Here is a 22,780-nt window from a genome sequence, read left to right as displayed (position 1 = left end):
TAAGCAGCGAGTCGGAGTCAGAGCGTTCTCTGGTCTCTACTCCTCCCCTTACGGGGTCTGAGATGCCGAAGCCTCCAACCATTAGCTCTGACAAATTGAAAACCCTCGGCATGGACGACTCCATTACCCGCAGTATTAGACTTAATAAGAATCATCCAGCAATCATACACAGTTAACGTCGGTAGCACTGCCCCTGGTTAAGGCTAATCTGAAGATGGTGCTGGCTAAGGCTAAAACTGGATGGATGAAACATCCAGGAAGCATTACTGTGTGACTGTGATTCAGCACTGTGTTGGGGATAATCAACTTGGCACTCTATGGGGGAAAAAATGCAACTTTGTGGAAGGTTAGTGGTGCTACTACGCCATGCAGAGCGGCGCACACCTTCCACGGCGTGCATTATTTTCCATAGAACGCATAGCCCCTCGTTGCTGGTCCCTTACATAGTGCTGAAACACAGTCATGCAGTACTGAAGGCTTCCTGGTCCTTCCATCCATCAGCTTAAAATGATCTTTATTGGAGTATCTCAAATGCTCCATTACAATAAAGCCCCAATTTAATAGAGGTCATCACTAACTTGCTTGTAGAAAGGAGAGCCACGTTTGCATCCTGTTAACTTCATACAACTTTTCTTTAGCTTGTGAAGGAGACCAAATTGCATCTGAACTCTCTTAAGGTTGAGGTGATTCTACTACACTAGCCTGCCTCCCTTATCAACACACAAACTGAAGACAAAACAAAACAAGGCAATAGCAAACATCAAACTACCACTTACACTAATAAAATCATGTGATTTTGTATAGTGTTTATAAATACAGTGTAATTGTGTGCATTTTACAGTGACTATTTCCTACCGTTTATGCATTATAATGCCGATGCGCTTCCTGTGGTCACTTTTTAAAAAACATTTTCATGACAAACACTCAAATGAATGTAAAACGTTTCCAATTAATCAAAATTGCTGGGATCCAGCTCTTCTCAATAATTGTCATCAAACCGTTAGTACTTTCCCGATATTTAATTTAGGAATGTTGCACTGCAATCAGCTGTGTGAGGAGTTGTGAGTTCTTGCCACCCGACAGTTGACATTCAGCTGATAAACGACATAGGCCTAGCTCATGAACAGCTTTGGGAATTAGTCCAATTTTTTAAACAATTATAGGCTATAGACCTAGACTACTGAAAAGCATTATTACAATATTCAAGTGACTTGTATAGGCTAAATCATGTTAATGTCTTGACAAGCAGGAATTGATGGGCTTCTCGGCTCCGCGAGGACACAGGACATAGCCTGAGGAGGGGCTCACTCCGAGATGGAGGGAAGGCTTTGACATTATTGCCTCCGCTTGGAAACAGCTGGTTGATAACAAGTGTGAAGCGTCAGACTTCGGGATGATTGTGAACGAATAAATGAATACAAGTATATATTTTGGGGGAAAATGTACTGGGTCAAGCGGCCATATGAAAGCTTGATTAACTGGCCCGGTGAGCTCGGCAGATGTTGCCTGGCCAGCGGGCATCCCTGAATGTCGAGTCTCTATCAGGAAGCTGCAGGCCAATATGGCGACCGGGAGAATTAGGTGTGTCGAAAGGAGTAAGAACGGTTTGAGTGGCTGACCGAAACGAATAATTAATGTGTGTTATATTAAATATAGAGGAGGGAGTCAAACGTTGGCAAGCAATAAACATTTCAGAACAACTATGGCTGAATTATTATCCTTACACTTTCAAAAATGCTAGTCGAATAAGACATGGGAGAGATGACGAATTTTGGCAAAGAGATTTATTTATAGACTAATACAAAATTCAGTAGCGGATTTAGGTAAAGGCGAAATGGGGAGCATCTTGCCGCCCCCGGGTGCGGACGCTGAAGGTGGGGATCGCCCAGGGCGTTATACAAGTTAGAACCGCTACATACACTTGAAACAAATAGTCAAACCGAAAACTGCAGACAAAAATGCTTTCTGCTACTAACATTAGTGAAATGTAGACTAGACTGACAACGGAGTGAAGAGCAGAAATCTCAACTAGCAAACAAGTCGCAGCAATGAAAAATGCGAATGGGGGGATTCTGTCAGGGGGGAGATTTTCGGCACACCGGCAACCAGTCCACCGCTGTTGTTTCGACGTGCCCGCTGACAACTGAGATATAGCCGGCGGTAACTCATTTCCCCCTCCCTCCCATGATTTTATTTCAAGTAGTATAGCAGCCAGCCTACACAATAAAACAAATATTTATAACCATACAGATGTCACCTTGATACAAACCGCCTACTCAATGGGGAGAGTAAGAATGGCAACAACACCGGGACACACTGCCATTCGCTCCCGCTTACCGGGACACACTGCCATTCGCTCCCGCTTGCTCAGCACTACTGTCCAGCAACGGCGTGGGAAGTATAGCCACATAGTAGTCTGTATCAGGGTAACAGCCAAAGTAATCAAACGCATAATGTAACAGTACACACACAACGGTAGCTCAAATTTACGGTAGTTGCGTGGTAAGAAACGGGGGGGGAAAAAAAAAAAAAAACACAGCTCCATCAAAACCTTCTAACCTACCCACCTCATTTTCGATGCTATGCCACAGCCAAACAACGGAAGTGATGGAATCGAATTCCGCGGAGCGCCAGTGGAAAACTTGCCAGTGTAAATTATTTGAAAGGGTACATTTAGACTATAAAAGTCGAGCTATACCTACTAATTGGCTAGTTCTGTTGTGATCACGTTAGTTGTGTTGTGTCAGAGTTAAGGCCCGAGCCATCCACCAAGCCAACAACTATTGTGATAAACGACACTATACGTAACTATAAAGCGTTGGTGAGCCTCTACACTAGAGGAACATTTATCGTTCTACAGTCCTACACCTGGCAATCAACTGATCAACGCATCCTATAAATGAATAAGGTGGTAACACGAGACCATTCATTGAGGTCTCTAACGCATTGGTTCCGACCATTCAGTGCTTTCTGGGTGTGTTCATTGTCATAGTGACAACTGCAAACAATACTTCAATGTACATGTAGGCCCAATGAAAAATAATATTGTAACTTGTATTTAAATATCCCCAAATAGGCAAGTAGGCCTAGAATAAAACATGATAAAAAAATTTAAAAAATGTCCTATAGCTTTAGTAGCCGATAGCTTTTCCGAGGCTTGCGTAGCCTATAGCCTGTTGCGCACGGGAACAGCTGGAAGAGAGAGGGCTAGTGATGTGTAGCTAAAGTAAGAACCTAAATATTCGCTAGATAGTAGGCCATTCATTTGCTAAATATTAGGGCTATAGGCTAAATATTTACTCGTCAGTGAAATAAAAAATAAATGAAAAGAGATTATGAAATGGCAGATCTGTGGTGATGTTCCTCCAGACTGGCACTCTGTGGTCCCCGGGCACGCAACGCTCCGCTATTGATTTTAGACCTAGGCCTGCATTTTTAGACAAGAACATTATTATACCTGGGCTACAACAACACAGTGCAATGAGGAATGTATTATTGTTATCAAGTGAATACACAAGTATTGTCCATAGGCTGTAAACTGCATTAATGTCGGCTCATTTGAATAACCGCTCACATGTCCTGTTTTGTTTCATGCTGAAACAACGGTTTTGAGAGGCCATCAGTGGCGCGGCCAGGTACATAATTGCAAAACAGACCAATGAAGACAGACAGGCTTGAGATATTGCCTAAATTAGAAGGTTATGCATATTAGCCCATAATTCATAAGCTCAATGTTAGGCTTAATACTGCAGTGAATATATCCAGTCAATTTACGCAGCAAAAAAAAATGAAAAAGTTGATCAGATAACGAAATCATACGCTGTGCTCTCCTGAGGCTGCGTACCTAGTGCGTGCCTATTACGTTTTATAGGGACAGCAAATGTATCCTACCCAGGCTTCAACAACACAGTGTAATGAAGAATGTAATTACTGTTTTCAAGTGAGTACAAAACTCTTGTCTACGCTGAAAACTGCAGAGTATAACCACTCAAAAGCCTGTGCATATTCATTTAGAAATAACTGCATCTGATTGGACAACCATTTGGATCAGTTATGTTTTTTTTTTTTTTATCTCAGTTATATATATTTTTTAAATACCTTGACCTAAAAGGTCAAGGTATTTGCAGTATAGTAAATTGGGTATTTTGTCATGATGTATCAGTTAACAGAAACATGCTAATGCAGGGATTTCTAGTGGCGCGCATATGAATTATGATAATGAGCGAGCATAGAGGAAGTTGTACGCAGTTTCCGGCGTTTGGCTTCAGTGTTTTGAAAGCGTTGGAAAATGAGGTGGATAGCAGAGTGCATTCGACATACTTCTCACACATCTACTCGCCCATTTTTAAGTCGCCATATTGGGATGCAGCTACCCCCTTCTCGTCTCTTTAGCTAATCCACTCGCAGTACTCCATGTCATGTGTAAGACAAAAACCGCCACCTGCTGGAGAAGACAGATTTTGGGCAGAGTTATCCCTCTCGAGTTTTCACTCTCCCTCTCTTCCTCTCTGGTGTGTCTCACAAATTTCAATTAATCACTATAGCTCCCGCCTTGGGCCAATCAGAGTGATTGGGTAAATGGCGGATATCCATGGCAAGACGAATCATTCACCCAAGTTTCGTCAAAATCGGGGCAAGTGCTGTCTGAGAATCCCCCCCCCCATCCATTTCATCATGGGGGACAATTAAGTGACTGAATTAACCATAGTAAATTCAAACTAAGGAGAAAACGACATGGTGGAGATAGCCAGGGTAGGTTCAAAATGGCGGCAGTAGTGTCCACGGACAGTTAGTCTGGATACGCAGGATTTTTAGGCAGTGAATAATGCAGTACCTTCATGCTGCAGGCCAGTTCCATAAGTTTCTTAGCGTTCTCCTCTGAGCGGTAGCGTTTGGGAACCGGGACTCGGAAGAACTTGAGCGCCCCCTCAAAGTCAGTCGCCAGCAGGTCTTCTCGCGAGGTCTGGAAGAGGAGAGGAGGGACACGGTGAGACAGAGAGAGACTTTTCCAGCCCAGAACCCCCTCACAGGAAAACCCTCTGTAACATTACTGCTGCCAAGAGCACAGCAGGAACGGTGTGAGAAGAACGGCGCGTGTGTGTGTGTGTGTGTGCGTGTGCGTGTGTGTGTATGTGATTAGAATGAAATCGAAGCCTTAGCTCTATGTCTAAGCTTGCGGTGTGCCGCTGTGGTAACACGGCCTCGTGGCTGGCGGTTTGTGTGCGCGTGTGTAGGTCTCCACAGAGGCAGCAACTCACCTTCAGGAGAGCCAGAGCCACATTGAAGATCACACTGATGCCCTGAGCGAGACAGAAGAGAAAATAAAGACTGTGTTACTGAACAGAGCAGAGGTAAGCGGGGAGAGGAGAGGCACGTGGGAGACTAGAAAGAAACAGAGGGAGAGGGTTGGTAGAGAGACGGAATGTAGAGGAAGTTGAGAGTAGAAAGATAGTGGGAGAGGGTTAGGGGAAGACAGAGAAAGGGGGATTGAGTCCAGAAAGAGAGAAAGGAAGTGGGGGTAGAAACACAGAATTAGAAGGGTAAATGGAGGAAGAGGTCCAGATGGGGCAAGTACAGTACAACACCTCACAGAGTAGCAGGTCTATGTGGAACATGTAAGGTTAGGACGAGGGGTTAGGGAGAGGGGTGAGGGAGAGGGGTGAGGGTTAGGGAGAGGGGTGAGGGTTAGAAGTTAGGGAGAGGATTAGAAGTTAGGGAGAGGGGTCAGGGAGAGGGGTGAGGGTTAGGGAGAGGGTTAGGGAGAGGGTTGAGGGTTAGGGAGAGGGTTGAGGGTTAGGGAGAGGGGTGAGGATTAGGGAGAGGGTTAGGGAGAGGGGTGAGGGTTAGGGGTCAGGATGGGGGTTAGGGAAAGGGTTGAGGGTTAGGGAGAGAGGGTTGAGGGTTAGGGAGAGAGGGGTGATGGTTAGGGAGAGAGGGGTGAGGGTTAGGGGTTAGGGAGAGGGGTGAGGGTTAGGGAGAGGGTTGAGGGTTAGGGAGAGGGTTGAGGTAGAGAGGTGAGGGTTAGGGAGAAAGGTGAGGGTTAGGGAGGGAGTGGGGGTTAGGGAGAGGGGTGAGGTTAGGGGTCAGGATTAGGGAGAGATGTGAGGGTTACGATTAGGGAGGGGTTAGGGGTTAGGGAGAGGGTTAGGGAGAGAGGTGAGGGTTAGGGGTTAGAGGTCAGGGTGGGGGTTAGGGAGAGGATTAGAGGTCAGGATTAGGGAGAGGGTTGAGGGAGAGAGGTGAGGTTTAGGGAGGGCGGTGAGGGTTAGGGGTCAGGGTGGGGGTTAGGGAGAGGGTTGAGGGGCGAGGTGAGGGTTAGGGAGAGGCGTGAGGTTAGGGGTCAGGATTAGGGAGAGCGTGAGGTTTAGGGAGAGCGGTGAGGGTTATGGAAGGGGGTGAGGGTTATGGAGAGGGGTGAGGGTTAGGGAGAAGGGTGAGGGTTAGGGAGATAGGTAAGGAAGAGCGGTGATGTTTAGGGAGAGGGGTGAGTGTTAGGAAGAAGGGTGAGGGTTAGGTAGATGGGTAAGGACGAAGGGTGAATGTTATGGTTAGAGAGAGAGTTGAGGGTTAATGAGGTTTAGGAAGAGGGGAGAGAGTTAAGGAGAGGTGTAAGGAAGATGGTGAGTGTTAGGAAGAAAGGTGAGGGTTAGGGAGAGAGGTGATGTTAGGGAGAGAGGTGACGGAGAAAGGTGAGGGTTATGGAGGGGTTAGGGAGAGAGGTACGGGGTTTGGGAGAGAGGTGAGAGGTTAGGGAGAGAGGTGAGGGTTAGGGGTTCGGAAGAGGGGTTAGGGTTGAGGGAGAGGTGTGAGGGTGATGAAGAAGAGTGAGGGTTAGGGGTGAGGGTTATGGAGAGGGGAACGAGGGTTAGGGAGAGGGGAACTAGGGTTAGGGAGAGGGGAGGGGAACGAGGGTTAGGGAGGGGGGAGGGGAACGAGGGTTAGGGATGAGGCGAGGGTTAGGGAGAGAGCAGAGTGTATCGGGCTAGAGGGAGATAGATAGATACCTCACAGAGAAGCAGGTCTATGATGTGGAACACCATGTAGAGGGGGAACTTGGCTGTGAAGAGCGTGAGGAACCACTGAGAGGCGTACATATGAGCCTCCAGACCCACGTTCAGGAAGTGGTTATACAAGTCTGGGATGTACTCCTGTTAGAGACAGAGAAAGAAAGAACCCGTTACCCGAAAGTAAGCATCAACAGCAGCAGTGTACTCCTGATACACAGAGAGAGAGAGAGAGAGAGAGAGAGAGAGAGAGAGAGAGAGAGAGAGGCAGCAGAACAATTACTACAGTAACAGTAGGTAGAGAAACACAGAGAGTATCACACATTTGTTACACTGAGCCTACACGGGACTCAGCACGCACGCACGCCATCTCACCTGCATGAGTCGCTCCAGCTGGAAGAACTTGCAGTGTAGATCCTCAAAGTTCTGCTTGAAGAGCTCCCTGAGTCCATAGTCAAACATGATCTTGACCAGGACACTAAAGGCCTGCTCCTCAGGCATCTAGACAGGGGTACAGAGAGAGAGAGAGTACATACAGTAGGTATATCAGCAATCACAAGCACACACTGTACGGGACCCACTGGTTGATGCTTATTTATAAAACCCTCTTAGGCCTCACTCCCCCCTATGTTGGGTTCCCGAGTGGCGCAGCGATCTAACGCACTGCATCTCAGTGCTAGAGGTGACACTACAGACCCTGGTTCGATTCCAGGCTGTATCACAACCGGCCGTGATTGGGAGTCCCATAGGGCGGCCGTCATTGTAAATAAGAATTTGTTCTTAATTGACTTGCCTAGTTAAAAAAGTTTTACAAATCTGAGATCCCTACGGTACGTATTGCAGCCCTCATCCTCCACATACAAAACCCGTTCTGCCAGTCACATTCTGTTAAAGGTCCCCAAAACACACACATCCCTGGGTCGCTCGTCTTTTCAGTTCGCTGCAGCTCGCGACTGGAACGAGCTGCAACAAACACTCAAACTGGACAGTTTTATCTCAATCTCTTTCAAAGACTCAATCACGGACACTCTTACTGATATTTGTGGCTGCTTCGCGTGATGCATTGTCGTCTATGCCTTCTTTCTGCTGTCGTCTGTGCCCAAAAATGTGTGTACCCTGTGCTGCTGCCATGTTGTGTTGCTACCATGCTGTGTTGCTACCATGCTGTGTTGTCATGTGTTGCTGCCATGCTATGTTGTCATCTGAGGTCTCTCTTTATGTAGTGTTGGGGTGTCTCTTGTGATGTCTGTTTTGTCCTATATATTTATATTTTTATCCCCCGTCCCCGCAGGAGGCCTTTTGCCTTTTGGTAGGCCGTCATTGTGAATAAGAATTTGTTCTGAACTGACTTGCCTCGATAAATAATGTTGAAATTAAACACTGGGCTGGGACATATCTGCATCAATGTTTACTGTCCTACACATCGATCTAATTTGAACAGTACTTAAATAATGCATCAGATCTGACTTCATACATCAAAAACCTTTCGTTTAGGCATCTCTTGATGTCTGACTTGTTCACCATAGGCCATCTAGGTACTTAGCCTGAAAGTTCATGTATCCCTGAAATAATAACAGGACAGTGCAGTTCACTGTCTATCCACTAGGGGTCAGTGTTTTAAATCAGAGAGCGCTCTGGCACTTGTGATGGCTGTGAGGGAGGGATGAGACATCTGCCCTGAACCACCTCCAGCCTAGAGCACTCCATCACAGAACTGAGCCGGTGAGGAGAGGGAAAGAGAGAGAGAGAGAGGGGGGGGGGAGAGAGAGAGGGGGGAGAGAGAGAAAGAGAGAGAGGGGGAGAGAAAGAGGGAGAGGGAGAGAGAGAGGGGGGGAGAGAGAGAGAGAGAGAGAGAGAGAGGGGGGGGGGAGAGAGAGAAAGAGAGAGAGGGGGAGAGAGAGAGAGAGAGAGAGAGAGAGAGAGAGGGAGAGAGGGGGGGGGAGAGAGAAAGAGAGAGATGGGGAGAGAAAGAGAGAGAGGGAGAGAGGGGGGAGAGAGAAAGAAAGAGAGAGAGAGAGAGAGAGGGGGGGAGAGAGAGAGAGGGGGGAAAGAGAGAGAAAGAGAGAAAGAAAGAAAGAAAGAGAGAGAGAGAGAGAGATACCGCGTGTCTCGATCAGCTCCCAGCTCTGCTGTTGCCATGTGTAACTCACGTGCAGCAGCAGCACCGCAGCCAGGAAAGACTGCCCCTGGCAGTAGCCAATCTCCTCATCATACACTGAGTAGGCCTGGGGAGGAGAGAGGAGCACAACGCGCAACGTTAGAGACAGGACCAGAGACGGGTTGTTAGTGCGATTGTAAAGTACATTCTCTGTATTACAATAAAATAATAACAACATGGTAATTCATCAGTTGCTTTCATCCCAAAGAGCGCACGCCGTACAGAACTGTCAACATTGACAGTGACGCATTAAAACGCCGAAATCAAACCCAACGAGCCATTGGATCCACTTACAACTCTCCGGAGAATTACCATTGGTCGTATCGGACAACATAATAAACTCCCTGGACTCTGGAGATCGAGAGAGAGAGAGAGAGGGAGGGGGAGGTCTGAGCAGTAGCCTTCTAAGCTACTCTGTAAACCCTGTTATAATGATGAGCTGTCCGGCTGAAACAGTCAATGCTGAAACGCAGCGGTACAACCGATATGGATCAAACGTACAGGGAGAGCAGACGCGCGCACGCGCACACACACACACACACACACACACACACACACACACACACACACACACACACAACTTTCTAGCAGTCACAGAGAATCGAGAGCATACAGAAACACTGCTTCTTGGTCAACGTTCAATGATGGATCGAGACCCCCTGGCCAGCAGAGAAGACTCCAACCAAAACATCGACTCAGTTCAACGTTCAATGATGGATCGAGACCCCCTGGCCAGCAGAGAAGACTCCAACCAAAACATCGACTCAGTTGAATCATTTTTGGGAACCCGGGCCTCAGTTGATCCTTTTGAAATTGTTAGCCCCACTGACACACTTCCGTAATTAGTATCTGAATCAAAAACCAAACTTTTCCCGTCAATAATAATACAGTGTCGATGGCGGAGTGCTTACTGCTCATTGGCTGGTAGCTACAGCTTTTTTTGGCTCCCAGTTTTTGTTTTTCTCCGCTTCATATTCCAGCCAATCTTTGAGCAGTTGTGGGACCGTCCCCCTCCTAGTAATGTGTTGTAATGCAATTTGTACGATTCTGAAGCGAGGCCATTTCCCCCTCGGGGATAATTCATCTTTCTTCTTCTCCTACTGCTCCCTCCTCTCCTCACCTTGCAGATCTTGTAGAGTGAGTCTTGGCCGTCTCCTCCAGTGTCCTTGAAATAGTCGTGAGCTGGGAAAGTCCTGTTGATGTCTCTGGTGATGGCACTGTCCTGGGGAGACTCCTGGGAGGGTCAGACAAGGGAAAAGGGGAGAAAAAGAGGGAACGAGAGAAAGGAAACAGTCAGTGAAGTCCCTAGAGTTACATTTAGATTGGCTGTTCCCCTGGAGTTAGATCTTCCCCAATTAAACACGGACTCTGTACATAAAGTCCAGTCAGCGCCTAAGGAATCCAACCAGCTGAAGAGTAAGGAAGCAAACGGTACAAAATCGTCCACATCACAATACCAGACCAGTCAACAGAATTTTCTGCCCTGGCTCCACCAGGGGACAGTGTTCTATGGTAAATGCAGCCTCTCAGTTTGTCTCTCTGGGAGAGGACATTGGGGATGGGAGGGGAGAGGAAAGGCCCCGTACAGCATACAGTGGGGCCCGGAATAAAGGGGCCTGGATACTATAAAATAAATAACACTATGCAAAACAAAACACAAAACAAAAATGAGATATATTTTATACTGATACAATTGCTCAGAGAAAGAGATTTTGCTTAACAAATTTAAATAAAAAAAAGGGATAAGGATCTAGATAATAGGATCCCCTATTTTAAATCAATACTCCAGCACCCCCCCTTTGACAAGATAACGCCTTTTTCTCAAATGTTTTATTAGATTGGGATCGTAGGAGGGATCTAAGACCATTCCTCCATACAGAATCTTTCCAGATCCTTGATATCCTTCGTCTACTCTTACGGACTTCCCCTCTTCAATTCAAACCACAGGTTTTGAAATGGGGTTCAAGTCCGGAGACTTGATTTTGTGGTCAATGAACCATTTCTTTGTAGATTTTTGATGTGTGCTTGGGGTTGTCTTGCTGGAAGATCCCCTTGCAGCCGAGTTTCACCCAATGGTCTCCCAGCCCGCTTTTGATTATTCATCGCCCCTATCGTGTTCAGTTAAGAGGTACCATGAGAAGGAATGAAACAAAGTACCTAATATGTATTCTGTACCATTGACTGGCACGCACAGCCTGTCTCTCGGGGTCTCTCCAGTGACTGAAGCTTTGTCTCGAGGACAGTGCATTGTTTTTCGTGCAGGCAGGTTTGGCTGCCGCATTGGCACAAAGAGCTAAATAACTTATAGAACAGTGTTGCTCCCGGACAAATCTATTTACAGAGGAAAAGTGAATGCAAATACAGTGCCTTGCGAAAGTGTTCGGCCCCCTTGAACTTTGTGACCTTTTGACACATTTCAGGCTTCAAACATAAAGATATAAAACTGTATTTTTTTTGTGAAGAATCAACAACAAGTGGGACACAATCATGAAGTGGAACGACATTTATTGGATATTTCAAACTTTTTTAACAAATCAAAAACTGAAAAATTGGGCGTGCAAAATTATTCAGCCCCCTTAAGTTAATACTTTGTAGCGCCACCTTTTGCTGCGATTACAGCTGTAAGTTGCTTGGGGTATGTCTCTATCAGTTTTGCACATCAAGAGACTGACATTTTTTCCCATTCCTCCTTGCAAAACAGCTCGAGCTCAGTGAGGTTGGATGGAGAGCATTTGTGAACAGCAGTTTTCAGTTCTTTCCACATATTCTCGATTGGATTCAGGTCTGGACTTTGACTTGGCCATTCTAACACCTGGATATGTTTATTTTTGAACCATTCCATTGTAGATTTTGCTTTATGTTTTGGATCATTGTCTTGTTGGAAGACAAATCTCCATCCCAGTCTCAGGTCTTTTGCAGACTCCATCAGGTTTTCTTCCAGAATGGTCCTGTATTTGGCTCCATCCATCTTCCCATCAACTTTAACCATCTTCCCTGTCCCTGCTGAAGAAAAGCAGGCCCAAACCATGATGCTGCCACCACCATGTTTGACAGTGGGGATGGTGTGTTCAGGGTGATGAGCTGTGTTGCTTTTACGCATTGGTGGATTTGCATTGTTGCCAAAAAGTTCAATTTTGGTTTCATCTGACCAGAGCACCTTCTTCCACATGTTTGGTGTGTCTCCCAGGTGGCTTGTGGCAAACTTTAAACAGCACTTTGTATGGATATCTTTAAGAAATGGCTTTCTTCTTGCCACTCTTCCATAAAGGCCAGATTTGTGCAATATACGACTGATTGTTGTCCTTTGGACAGAGTCTCCCACCTCAGCTGTAGATCTCTGCAGTTCATCCAGAGTGATCATGGGCCTCTTGGCTGCATCTCTGATCAGTCTTCTCCTTGTATGAGCTGAAAGTTTAGAGGGACGGCCAGGTCTTGGTAGATTTGCAGTGGTCTGATACTCCTTCCATTTCAATATTATCGCTTGCACAGTGCTCCTTGGGATGTTTAAAGCTTGGGAAATCTTTTTGTATCCAAATCCGGATTTAAACTTCTTCACAACAGTATCTCGGACCTGCCTGGTGTGTTCCTTGTTCTTCATGATGCTCTCTGCGCTTTTAACGGACCTCTGAGACTATCACAGTGCAGGTGCATTTATACGGAGACTTGATTACACACAGGTGGATTGTATTTATCATCATTAGTCATTTAGGTCAACATTGGATCATTCAGAGATCCTCACTGAACTTCTGGAGAGAGTTTGCTGCACTGAAAGTAAAGGGGCTGAATAATTTTGCACGGCCAATTTTTCAGTTTTTGATTTGTTAAAAAAGTTTGAAATATCCAATAAATGTCGTTCCACTTCATGATTGTGTCCCACTTGTTGTTGATTCTTCACAAAAAAATACAGTTTTATATCTTTATGTTTGAAGCCTGAAATGTGGCAAAAGGTTGCAAAGTTCAAGGGGGCCGAATACTTTCGCAAGGCACTGTAACTTTATTGAAAGTATGTTTGATAAGAAATACTATAATGTGGGGGAAAAAAAGAGATGAAATGACACCGACAGGGGTGTGAATGGATCCCATCCTCTCAGCTCAGCTCCAGTAACCAGCCGCCCTCCATGTTATCGTGCTCACCTTACAGTAACACATGTAGCACACGTCAGATGGCGACCGGTCTTATTACGACAGCCAGAGTGGAACCCAGGCGGTATTGACATGTTTCCCCCGGGGATCCCTATTCTGACGCGGCGCCACACGGAATGCAATTACTGTAATTACAGTACCCACACGTACATATGCACAGGAGTACACGACACGCATGGACGCACGCACGCACACAAACGGACAGACACACACACACACGCACACACACACACCACACACACACACACAGACAACTCTGCAGCACCCTTTTCAAATATTAATTACCCCCGGGTTCCATTATTGATGCTCTGTTTATCTGGAACAGAACAGCATTTAAATAATGCACATATTCCACTCACAGTCACTAGCATCCACACACAGCTACACAGTCTCAGTCAGTCACTGAGCTGAGCCAGTCAGCCAGTGACTTAGGGGCAGATTCAGAACCTAGATATCTGGACCAGTATGGCGGACAGTATTTACAGAATAACGGTGAGAGTCACTGGCTGGCTGACTGGCCTCAGCACGGCACAGAGGAAATGATTCAGCACGAGCTACAGTACCAGGTAACAGTTACCAGCACCCTTATTACGGCTGGATGTCTGGTCACCAGCAGACTACTTTTAGTTATCGTCTGGAAGTGTGGCAGTGTGCGCCCTCGTTCACTCCTCTTCCAGGATTGAAAAGCATCGGTATAAGAAATGTGGTACACTTTTCTAGCATGAGAGCTACTTTTAAATGATGAAAAATTTCACGAGCTACTGTGTTTTTTTGTTTGTTTTTTTAACCTTTCAAATAAGACACTATGTAATTTCCCTAATTCTGTTTTCTTGATCATTTTTCCCCCCTGTTTTTATAATTTTTCTATCGAATTACAATTCTTCATAGAGAAACAATGACATTTGATGTTCTGAGTCCATGTCAATGCTGAAATCACATCAGAAGACCATTTGGTTTAGGACATTTTGTTGTTGTTGGTCTAGCTAGTCATCACAGACACAGCCCTAGGAAGTAGGGCTGCTGATAAATCTCTCTATTTTTTGTATATATATAATCCCCCCCCCTCCCCCTCATAAAATCAGCGAATTATGCCTTTATTACTCATGTACACCAACTTTGCAACAACTGGACCCAACCGACCAACTCCCTCTCTCCTTCCACCCTAATCTCCATCAAGCTTTCTGTTCCTACTTCCAAAGAGGAAGACTGAAACCAAAAGAAAGCAAGCAGGAGAAGAATGGACGGAAGAAAAGAAGAATAAACAAAGACCTAAGTGGTGGACGGACTTCTCCTCTCAATCCAGCCATTGCGCCACACCCTAGGGGTAGTAGGGGGTGGCTAACATCAATGCCTGTGTCCCAAATGGCACCCTATTCCCTATATAGGGCACTACTTTTGACCAGAGCCCTAAGGGGTCAAAAGGAGTGCACTACATAAGGATATAGGGATGTTGCGCTGGACTGAGGCCTGTGAGCCATTGGTCTCCATCATTGATAAGGATCCATGTTTATGTTCGGGAGGGTTATCTCGGGCTCTGAGACACTTTAAAAAGCCCAGTGACATAACACCAATTAGCCTCTGTCCATCTAGAGCCTTCGCGTGAGTGGGGGGAGAAAAAAAACAGTGTTTGGTGATGCTCATTGTTAGTGATGGAGAGAGACGGTGTGTGTGTGTGTGTGTGCGTGTGTGTGTAGGAAGCACTTTAACCTGTTCCTCCATTGTTTACAGCTCAGGTTTATTCTGACCCAACACAATGGCTGAAATGGCATGTTGTTTTTCTTACTTAGGGTTGATTATGAGACCTGGAGTGGGGTGATGAAAGCCCTACTCCAGGAAGTATGGTGGGAGGGAGAGAAAGAGGAGGAGGGGAGGAGGAAGGGTGGGAGAGAGGGCTCTCCTCCGTTTCCTACTCAGGCCCTGTGTGGGGGAGCAACCTGCCCTCCCTCAGACAGCCACCCTCGGCCCTGAATACAGAGCCAGGCTGGGCAGAGGTGTCTGTGTGTGTATACGGTGTGGTACTGTTCCTTTCCTCTGTACAGCCGGCTAGCTCCTCTGGCTCCAGCTAATAGGCTAGCTAACAGGCTAGCTACCAGGCTAGCAACCAGGCTAGCAGTCTATCGGCTCCAGGCAGGGAGCTAAGAATAACCCACATATGAAAGAAGCTCTTCTTCAGACGAACTTTGCCTGATTTCACACATAATGTACAGGGACCTGAAAGACTGAAGATGTGGTGAATTGCTGATCCCTGGTATTCTATTTGTGGTAACGATAAGTCGATAGCGTACACAAACACGTGTCCATCATGTGCAGGTATGCATTTGTGGTAACACTGACACACACTCACGCCCATATAGTGTACAAGCTTGGTGAGCCCACAAGCACGCACACGTTTTCATAAAGCACAAAGCAAGAATAACAAGCAGGAAGTGTGATTCCTTTAGATAAGATCACATTTATTTGCTCAGTGCAGAATCATATACCAGAATATAAATATCTCAGGACAACTCTACAACATGACATCATTACAAGGGCTCGTGGTACCGAGTTAGTTAACTAGCAACATTCCCCGCAACATTCAGTTTACCCAGCACTTGTGACGAATAATGTAAACATTGAAGAGAGTTCAACCAATGTTAAACATTAAATACATTTTTTTTTTTTAAAGTCACATTTTCAACCATGTTTTGGGACATTTCCAGCCAAACGGCCTTCTTGTTAATACGTCCATTCTCCTCTTAATCTGATGAAGAGCTGAGCCACTTAATACAGTCGGGTCATGAGCTAACCATTAAGAGAGCCTGGCCTGACAATTTAGAGCATTAAGAAAATACATATGAGAAAATTCAATAAGGACATGCTGGATAACAGAAGGGAAAACAGTGTGTGTGTGTGTGTGTGTGTGCACCCTGTGTGCGTGCGTGGGTGTGTAGTCCTCTAGTAAAGCTTGGGCCACAAAACTGTCCCAGAGTTGGCATGGACGTTTCCAGCATCATATCAGGTCTCACAACGTCCTAATATGGCACTGTCGAGAGCAGGTCATCGTGGGAGTTTTGGAGTCCACCCGGGATCACTAGCCCTTTGATGTTTTCCCACAGGAAAAAGAAAAGGACTTGCCGTGGTTCTTTGGCATTGAAATGTCCCAAAAACGTACATCAGCAAACAAGCAAAGCAAGAAACCTTTCCCCCAGTTTTGCCCCCTTTCTAAAGAACCGTCAACTGACTGCTGGATTGAATAGAGTTCAACTAAACCGGCACCTAGATGGGGATACTGTCAAATGTTGAACTCCTATCTTCCTGAATTCTCTTTTAAATACACAACGATACTAGTAAATCCATTAACCTGAAAGCATGGAAAATGGTATACAAATGTAAGGAATTGTTTTAGAAGTACAAATCCACCTCATCGGAATACTAAGTGGTCAGTATCTGAACAAAATAAGAGCCTGTTTGAAAGTACACTAGTAGGAAACCCAATCGATATTTGGCATACGTCCGTGAGCAAATATTTGTTTTGAGAGAACTGAGCTGCCTGTCAGTATCCAACACACTAAAAAAGAACCAAACATAATTTTTTTTTTTTTTTTTTAACTATGCATTCGCACATCTAACATAGTAGCATACAAAGCACACACACACACACACACACACACACACACACACACACACACACACACCCCCCCCCCCCAAAGGGCAGAAGAGTCACGGAGAAAGTCATGTGAAAGTAATAAAGTGGTGAACAACGTGTGATGACTCTGAATATCACCAACAGTTCAGGAACATCACATGGTCAATAGAGAGAAACAGATCTATTGTTTCAATAACCGGTGGTAAAATGTAGAGGAGGAAAAAAGATATCATTTTTTTTTGTCTGTGTTGACATTCTTCAATAAAGCGGACAAAATGGAGGAACAATGAACGTATTGCACTCTGCCCTTTGGCTGCGCAAAGACAGTCTCCAAAAGTGTTTGTAGTTTGACAATATTTGAATTGTGAGCTTTCTTATTCAAATCACCTAATCAAATATATACAGTAGGCAAAACATGCATAAGACTATGTACAAATTTGAAATGTAACATGGAACTTTAGCCTACATAAAGATGAACAGCACTGTATTCATTGCAGAGGCAGCCTAACAATACAGTAGTCCAACTCAATGTCTGTCCATACCGTCATCACTGCAAAATTCCTAACATGAAAACGTACAAAAACATTTTTTTTTTTTTTAATTGCACGTTATCTCTCTCTACATCTCTCATTCCGTCTCGTTCTTTTTTAAATATATAACATCTAACACACATTCAACTTTGGTCAACTAAGAAAGTAAAGCTACTAAGTATATTGTACATTTGCTCCAAAATGGAGGAGTAGGCTACCATAAAAAGAGAGAAAAGATTCAAGAGGCCAAAGCCTGTGAAAGGTCTAATAAATAACTAGTAACATTGGACCGAAAACAGTTGAACATTGAGATCTTAATTTCTATCTGGTCCATTATACTGTAAAGTAATGCAGCCCCACAGGTTCTTGTGTTACCGCATACATCCCAAATGGCACCCTATTCCCTTTCTACTACACTACTTTTGACCAGAGCCCTATTGGTCCTGGTCAAAAGTAGTGCACTATTTAGAGAATAGGGTGTCAATTGGAATGTATGCAGTAACACAAAAACCTGTGGGGCTGCATTACTATGCAGACAATACTTTACGACACTTGGCCAGGGGCCGATGTTCCTCAGCTGACAGCAGCTCACAGCTTTCTCAACATTCACGGTCATTAACCCATGGCCAAAAGATAATGCCGTCACGTCACCGTTAACGCGAGCCGCAGTTTAACAACTCACGATGACCTATGAGACATGCTATGCAACCTGAAAAAGCAGCACATCCGCGAAAGCGGGGATCGCTTGAGTCTATTTTCCACGGCAGGGAAAGAGCATTGCAGAGACGTTGACACACCGAAACAAGCACATACTATCAAAGATAAATTCACAAATAATAACAAAAAAATTCATTGTGCACACATTAAAAGGTTTGCTATCGTATTTTAGGCTGCTATTAACTTTTTTTTTTGACTTCCAACTTGACGCAATTGTTGTCGCCTAACCACCAAAGTAAATGATTCTCATCATTCTCCTTTGTTGTAATGGCGCAACAAGCAACCTGGCCTCAGAGAAAGACGCATAATACTATACATCCCCCCAAGACATATGATAAATTAATTAATCCAATTCGTATGCTATTGTACGGCCGGGTAAGACAAATGATACTTTTGACCATATCTTATAATCACATGATACTGTACAACCGCAATTGCATTCATAATGTAAAGTAATATAGCATACTAAAAGAAATGTCTCAGATTTATGTACAGAATAATACGAATTGCCCTGAGACCACATTGAGTAACCAGATAATTGGAAGGGAAAATTTGACATCGAAAAAAATAATTAGATGTGGATGTTTGCTCACTCTTTCTTTTAGAAAGTCTCATCAGAAAAATCTTAGATAATGAAGACAGTAAAGGTCACTAATCAGGCCCATTGGTATTGGCTTGTTAATACCGGATGCAACAGACAATGGGGCAACACTTTGGAGATGATAAACCACTCTGAAACTCAAACAATCAATTTTCAATCAATCTTCTGCTTTGACACAACAACCACATTCTCCTCATAAGTGAACTGGAACGTACTGTCTGTCTGCAATGTACTTTGGTTACAGAGTCAGACAGGCTCTGATGATAAGGAAGCTTGTTGAAACAAAAGTCATCCAGTCAATGATTACTCTGATCCCTCGGGAGTAAACTAGTCCTGGTGTTTAAACCTCTAAATAAAGTGGTCCTACCTTTCTGTACCTCTGCCTCAGAACAGCCCAGATATAAATGAATTATGGAATACTTGCTTCTCTTCAGAGTCTGAGCTTGCTGCACCCTTCAGAGCACAATATTATAAATATTCTGTTTCTGTGTTTAAATAAAAACCACAAGGGAAAACATTTAAATAAGTTATTGACAGCTCCCCTTAGCTCAGTATTAAAGTGTTTTTCCGTTTTTTTTTTAATTATGTGAGTACTTTGTTGCATTTACTACACTGTAGTCATGGCACAAATACACATTGTTTCACAAACTGCTAGGAAGATACACAGTCTCAAACATATTTTTCCCACAAGAACATGTGTTCTTGTGTTCTTACAGTTTGTGTTTTTGGCAAGTACTGTCAGAAGGGAGGTGTTCAATCAACTAACCCTCCATCCACGGCAAAACGCTGACACAACGTAGCCATAGCTCTGTCATCCGTAACTGGAGTCAAAGGTTAGGGTACTGTAATTCCACATCCTTATTCTGACTCTCACTCCCCCTCCATGTTCTACCTCTCTCATGGCAGAGGCTGGGCTGTACTTCCCACGCGGGGCACAAAGCGCTCGGGTCCTGGAGCCGATCCGGTCAGAGCCAGCTGTGACCAGGAACGCAACCATCCAACAAACATCCAACTGTCTGGAAACAACCGTAGCAACACAACATCCTGTGAAGCCTGTTCCCCTTAGCTCAGCATCAACATGGGACACACTTAGTGCTTTAGCAACACGACACACTGACTCGACCGTCACACGGGTCTCTGGGAGGTCCTACACATGGCATGTGGAGCGTGTGCAGGCTGGCCCCTGTCCGTGCCCCGGCCCAGGGCCAAAAGGATTCTTACTGTCCACACGCTGCACGCAGAATGAACATAGACGCTTTAAACCCTTCCGGAAGGCACTGTTGGTTAGACTATAGATCAGACAGTTACAGAAGCTGTTGCTGATAGCCAGCCAGGTGGTGAGGAACGAGGCAACGGGGTGACGGTAGATTCCAGCGCTCTCCAACAGGAAGTACAGGATGTAGGGAAGCCAGAGGAGATAGAAAACGCTGGTGATGCGAAACAGCACCATGGCGTAGCGTTTGTCCGTGCACGCCGGCGCATGCTGCGGCTGGCCATCCTGTCCCAGAGAGCTCTCCTGTGGGCTGAAGCGGGCGCGGCGCTCGCTGATCTCCTTTGTGTGTTGCCGGCAGATACGGAAGATGTTGGCGTAGGTGAAGCAGACCGTCATGGCGGCCGGCACGTAGAGCAGCGCCACGATGAATGACGTGAAGAGCGGCTTTGTCCCCCACTCCATGGCACACCACTCAACCACATCGCCGTGGTAGCCAGGCTTCCCCCAGCCGAAGAAGGAGGGCAAGAAGATGAGGGCGGAGTAGAGCCAGATGAGGAGGATGCACACGCGGATCCGGCACGGTGTCACCAGTGTAGCATACGACAGCGGCCGCGTTATCGCCATGTAGCGGTCCACGCTAACGCACGCCAGTGACGCCATGGAAACGCTCTTCAACACGGAAACCATGTAACCAAACACCTTACAGGTGAGCTCTTCATCCAGGCCTTTCAGGTGGTGGAGGAGGGAGAGGGAAGGGATGAGGCAGCTGACCCCAACTAACAAGTCTGCGTAGGCCATGGTCTGGATGAAGGCGCTGGTGGTGTGGTGGTGGAGCAGTGGAGCACAGTGGAAGACAAAGATCACCACCAGGTTGCCAGAGATGATGAGAACTGTGAGGAGCAAGATGATGGCCACCTCTAAAAGACAGGTGTTGAAGATCTGGGAGTAGCCCATGTCTAGGAGGCAGAAAGGAGAGCCGCTCTGGTTCAGGAGCTCAAGGTCCAGCAGGTCCAAGGAAGAGTTCATCTTGCAGCCAGGGAGCCTTCTGAAAGCCCCTGGTCTGAAACCAGATCCAGAGACAGAGGACTGGAACTTGGCCGGAGATGGTCAATGGCTGGTCCAAGTCCTAGCTCAGCAGCAGACCAGGCCGGTGCCCCAAAGAGAGGAGCTGTGTTCCCTCTGCCATGTCAGCAGCAATGTTGAGGACTAGCCCTCGCCCACGATCAGCGACTCGGGAGTCTCCCAGGGCACCCCTCACTGCACAGACACAGACGAGTCACACAGAGAAGGACACAGATAGCAGAGGACAAATACTCTGGCAGGCTCTCATCCTACTTCTCGTTCTCTCCTCAGAAAAGACACAGCCAACACGTGCAGCGCTGTGTGCCTGCTGCATGAAGAGCAGGGGGGAAATATATAATCAAAAAGGTCAAACAACTTATCATCTTCGCTTACTATAATACCGGTTTGTCTCATAAAAATGCAGTCACACGTTCCCCAATATCTCAGGTGATATGGAGTGCGATGTTTCCCGGAGAATGTTGTGTCCTCTCCTTTCAGTATTTTTCTCCAAACACGGACAGCTCAGACCGATAGTGTCCAAAGAGTCGAAACCACCCGCTCTGCTAATCGCCGCAGGAACTTCAGCAGAAAGGAGAAAAGTAAGGATATTGTCATCCACTCTTCTCACTCAGGCTCTCCCGGTCTCTCTCACGCCGGGAACAGAGAGTATAAATGTTACATGTAAATGATTGAGGATGAAGGAGTAGCCTCAAGCAGGCGATTGGCATCCAGGTCTCCTCAGAGAGGCAGCAGCGGCATATGGTGGAAATGAGAGAGCAGGAGCAGGCATACCGATGCAGAAACCCAGTCTCTCTCTCTTCTGTGGAGTTGATTCAGCCTTGTTTCTCTCACTCTGTCTCTCTCTCCTTTGGGCTCTGTCTCTCTCTCTTTCGCTCTCTCGGTCTCTGTCTCGCGGTCTCTGTCTCCGTGAGTGAGTGAGACACCGTCTCCGTCTCTCTGACTCAGTCTCACGCCGCCCGTCCCCGTCTCACTCACTCCGTCCGTCCCCGTCTCACTCACTGCGTCCGTCCCCGTCTCACTCACTGCGTCCGTCCCCGTCTCACTCACTGCGTCCGTCCCCGTCTCCCTCACTCACTCACTCATCTCCGTCTCACTCGCTCCGTCTCACTCGCTCCCTCTCACTCGCTCCCTCTCACTCGCTCCCTCTCACTCGCTCCGTCTCACTCGCTCCGTCTCACTCGCTCACTCCGTCTCACTCCGTCTCACTCGCTCACTCCGTCTCACTCGCTCACTCCGTCTCACTCGCTCCGTCTCACTCGCTCCGTCTCACTCGCTCACTCTCACTCGCTCACTCTCACTCGCTCCGTCTCACTCGCTCCGTCTCACTCGCTCCGTCTCACTCGCTCCGTCTCACTCGCTCACTCTCTCACTCGCTCCGTCTCACTCGCTCCGTCTCACTCGCTCACTCGCTCCGTCTCACTCGCTCCGTCTCACTCGCTCACTCGCTCCGTCTCACTCGCTCACTCTCTCACTCGCTCCGTCTCACTCGCTCCGTCTCACTCGCTCACTCTCTCACTCGCTCCGTCTCACTCGCTCCGTCTCACTCGCTCCGTCTCACTCGCTCCGTCTCACTCGCTCACTCGCTCCGTCTCACTCGCTCACTCGCTCCGTCTCACTCGCTCACTCTCTCCGTCTCACTCGCTCACTCTCTCACTCGCTCCGTCTCACTCGCTCACTCTCTCACTCGCTCCGTCTCACTCGCTCCG

The 22,780-nt window shown here is 46.5% G+C and overlaps 2 protein-coding genes across 10 annotated transcripts in view; both read right to left on the bottom strand.

The window, feature by feature from the left end:
- LOC110523933 (rab GTPase-activating protein 1) overlaps window positions 1–22,780 on the bottom strand; it is a 132,441-nt gene that overhangs the window by 23,104 nt on the left and 86,557 nt on the right. For all 9 annotated transcript variants that reach the window (XM_036977658.1, XM_036977661.1, XM_036977660.1 and 6 more), the window contains 6 exons: window positions 10,283–10,396; window positions 9,155–9,229; window positions 7,380–7,505; window positions 7,005–7,148; window positions 5,259–5,300; window positions 4,835–4,963 (listed from right to left, as the gene is read on the bottom strand). In XM_036977658.1, coding sequence (XP_036833553.1) covers window positions 4,835–4,963; window positions 5,259–5,300; window positions 7,005–7,148; window positions 7,380–7,505; window positions 9,155–9,229; window positions 10,283–10,396 — 630 coding nt within the window. The remainder of the gene's footprint in view (window positions 1–4,834; window positions 4,964–5,258; window positions 5,301–7,004; window positions 7,149–7,379; window positions 7,506–9,154; window positions 9,230–10,282; window positions 10,397–22,780) is intronic.
- Window positions 16,890–22,067, bottom strand: LOC110523934 (probable G-protein coupled receptor 21). The gene has a single exon (XM_021603090.2). It carries the CDS (start codon window positions 21,015–21,017, stop codon window positions 19,926–19,928), a length of 1,092 nt encoding a protein of 363 aa, XP_021458765.2. The 5' UTR covers window positions 21,018–22,067; the 3' UTR covers window positions 16,890–19,925.

This window comes from Oncorhynchus mykiss, chromosome 5 (assembly GCF_013265735.2).
Source record: "Oncorhynchus mykiss isolate Arlee chromosome 5, USDA_OmykA_1.1, whole genome shotgun sequence".
Taxonomy (NCBI): Eukaryota; Metazoa; Chordata; class Actinopteri; order Salmoniformes; family Salmonidae; genus Oncorhynchus; species Oncorhynchus mykiss.
This window is presented reverse-complemented; position numbering and strand designations above follow the sequence as displayed.

Coding starts and splice junctions, on each gene's coding strand:
- LOC110523934 (XM_021603090.2), bottom strand. CDS start 21,017: ATGAACTCTTCCTTGGACCTGCTGGACCTTGAGCTCCTGAACCAGAGC.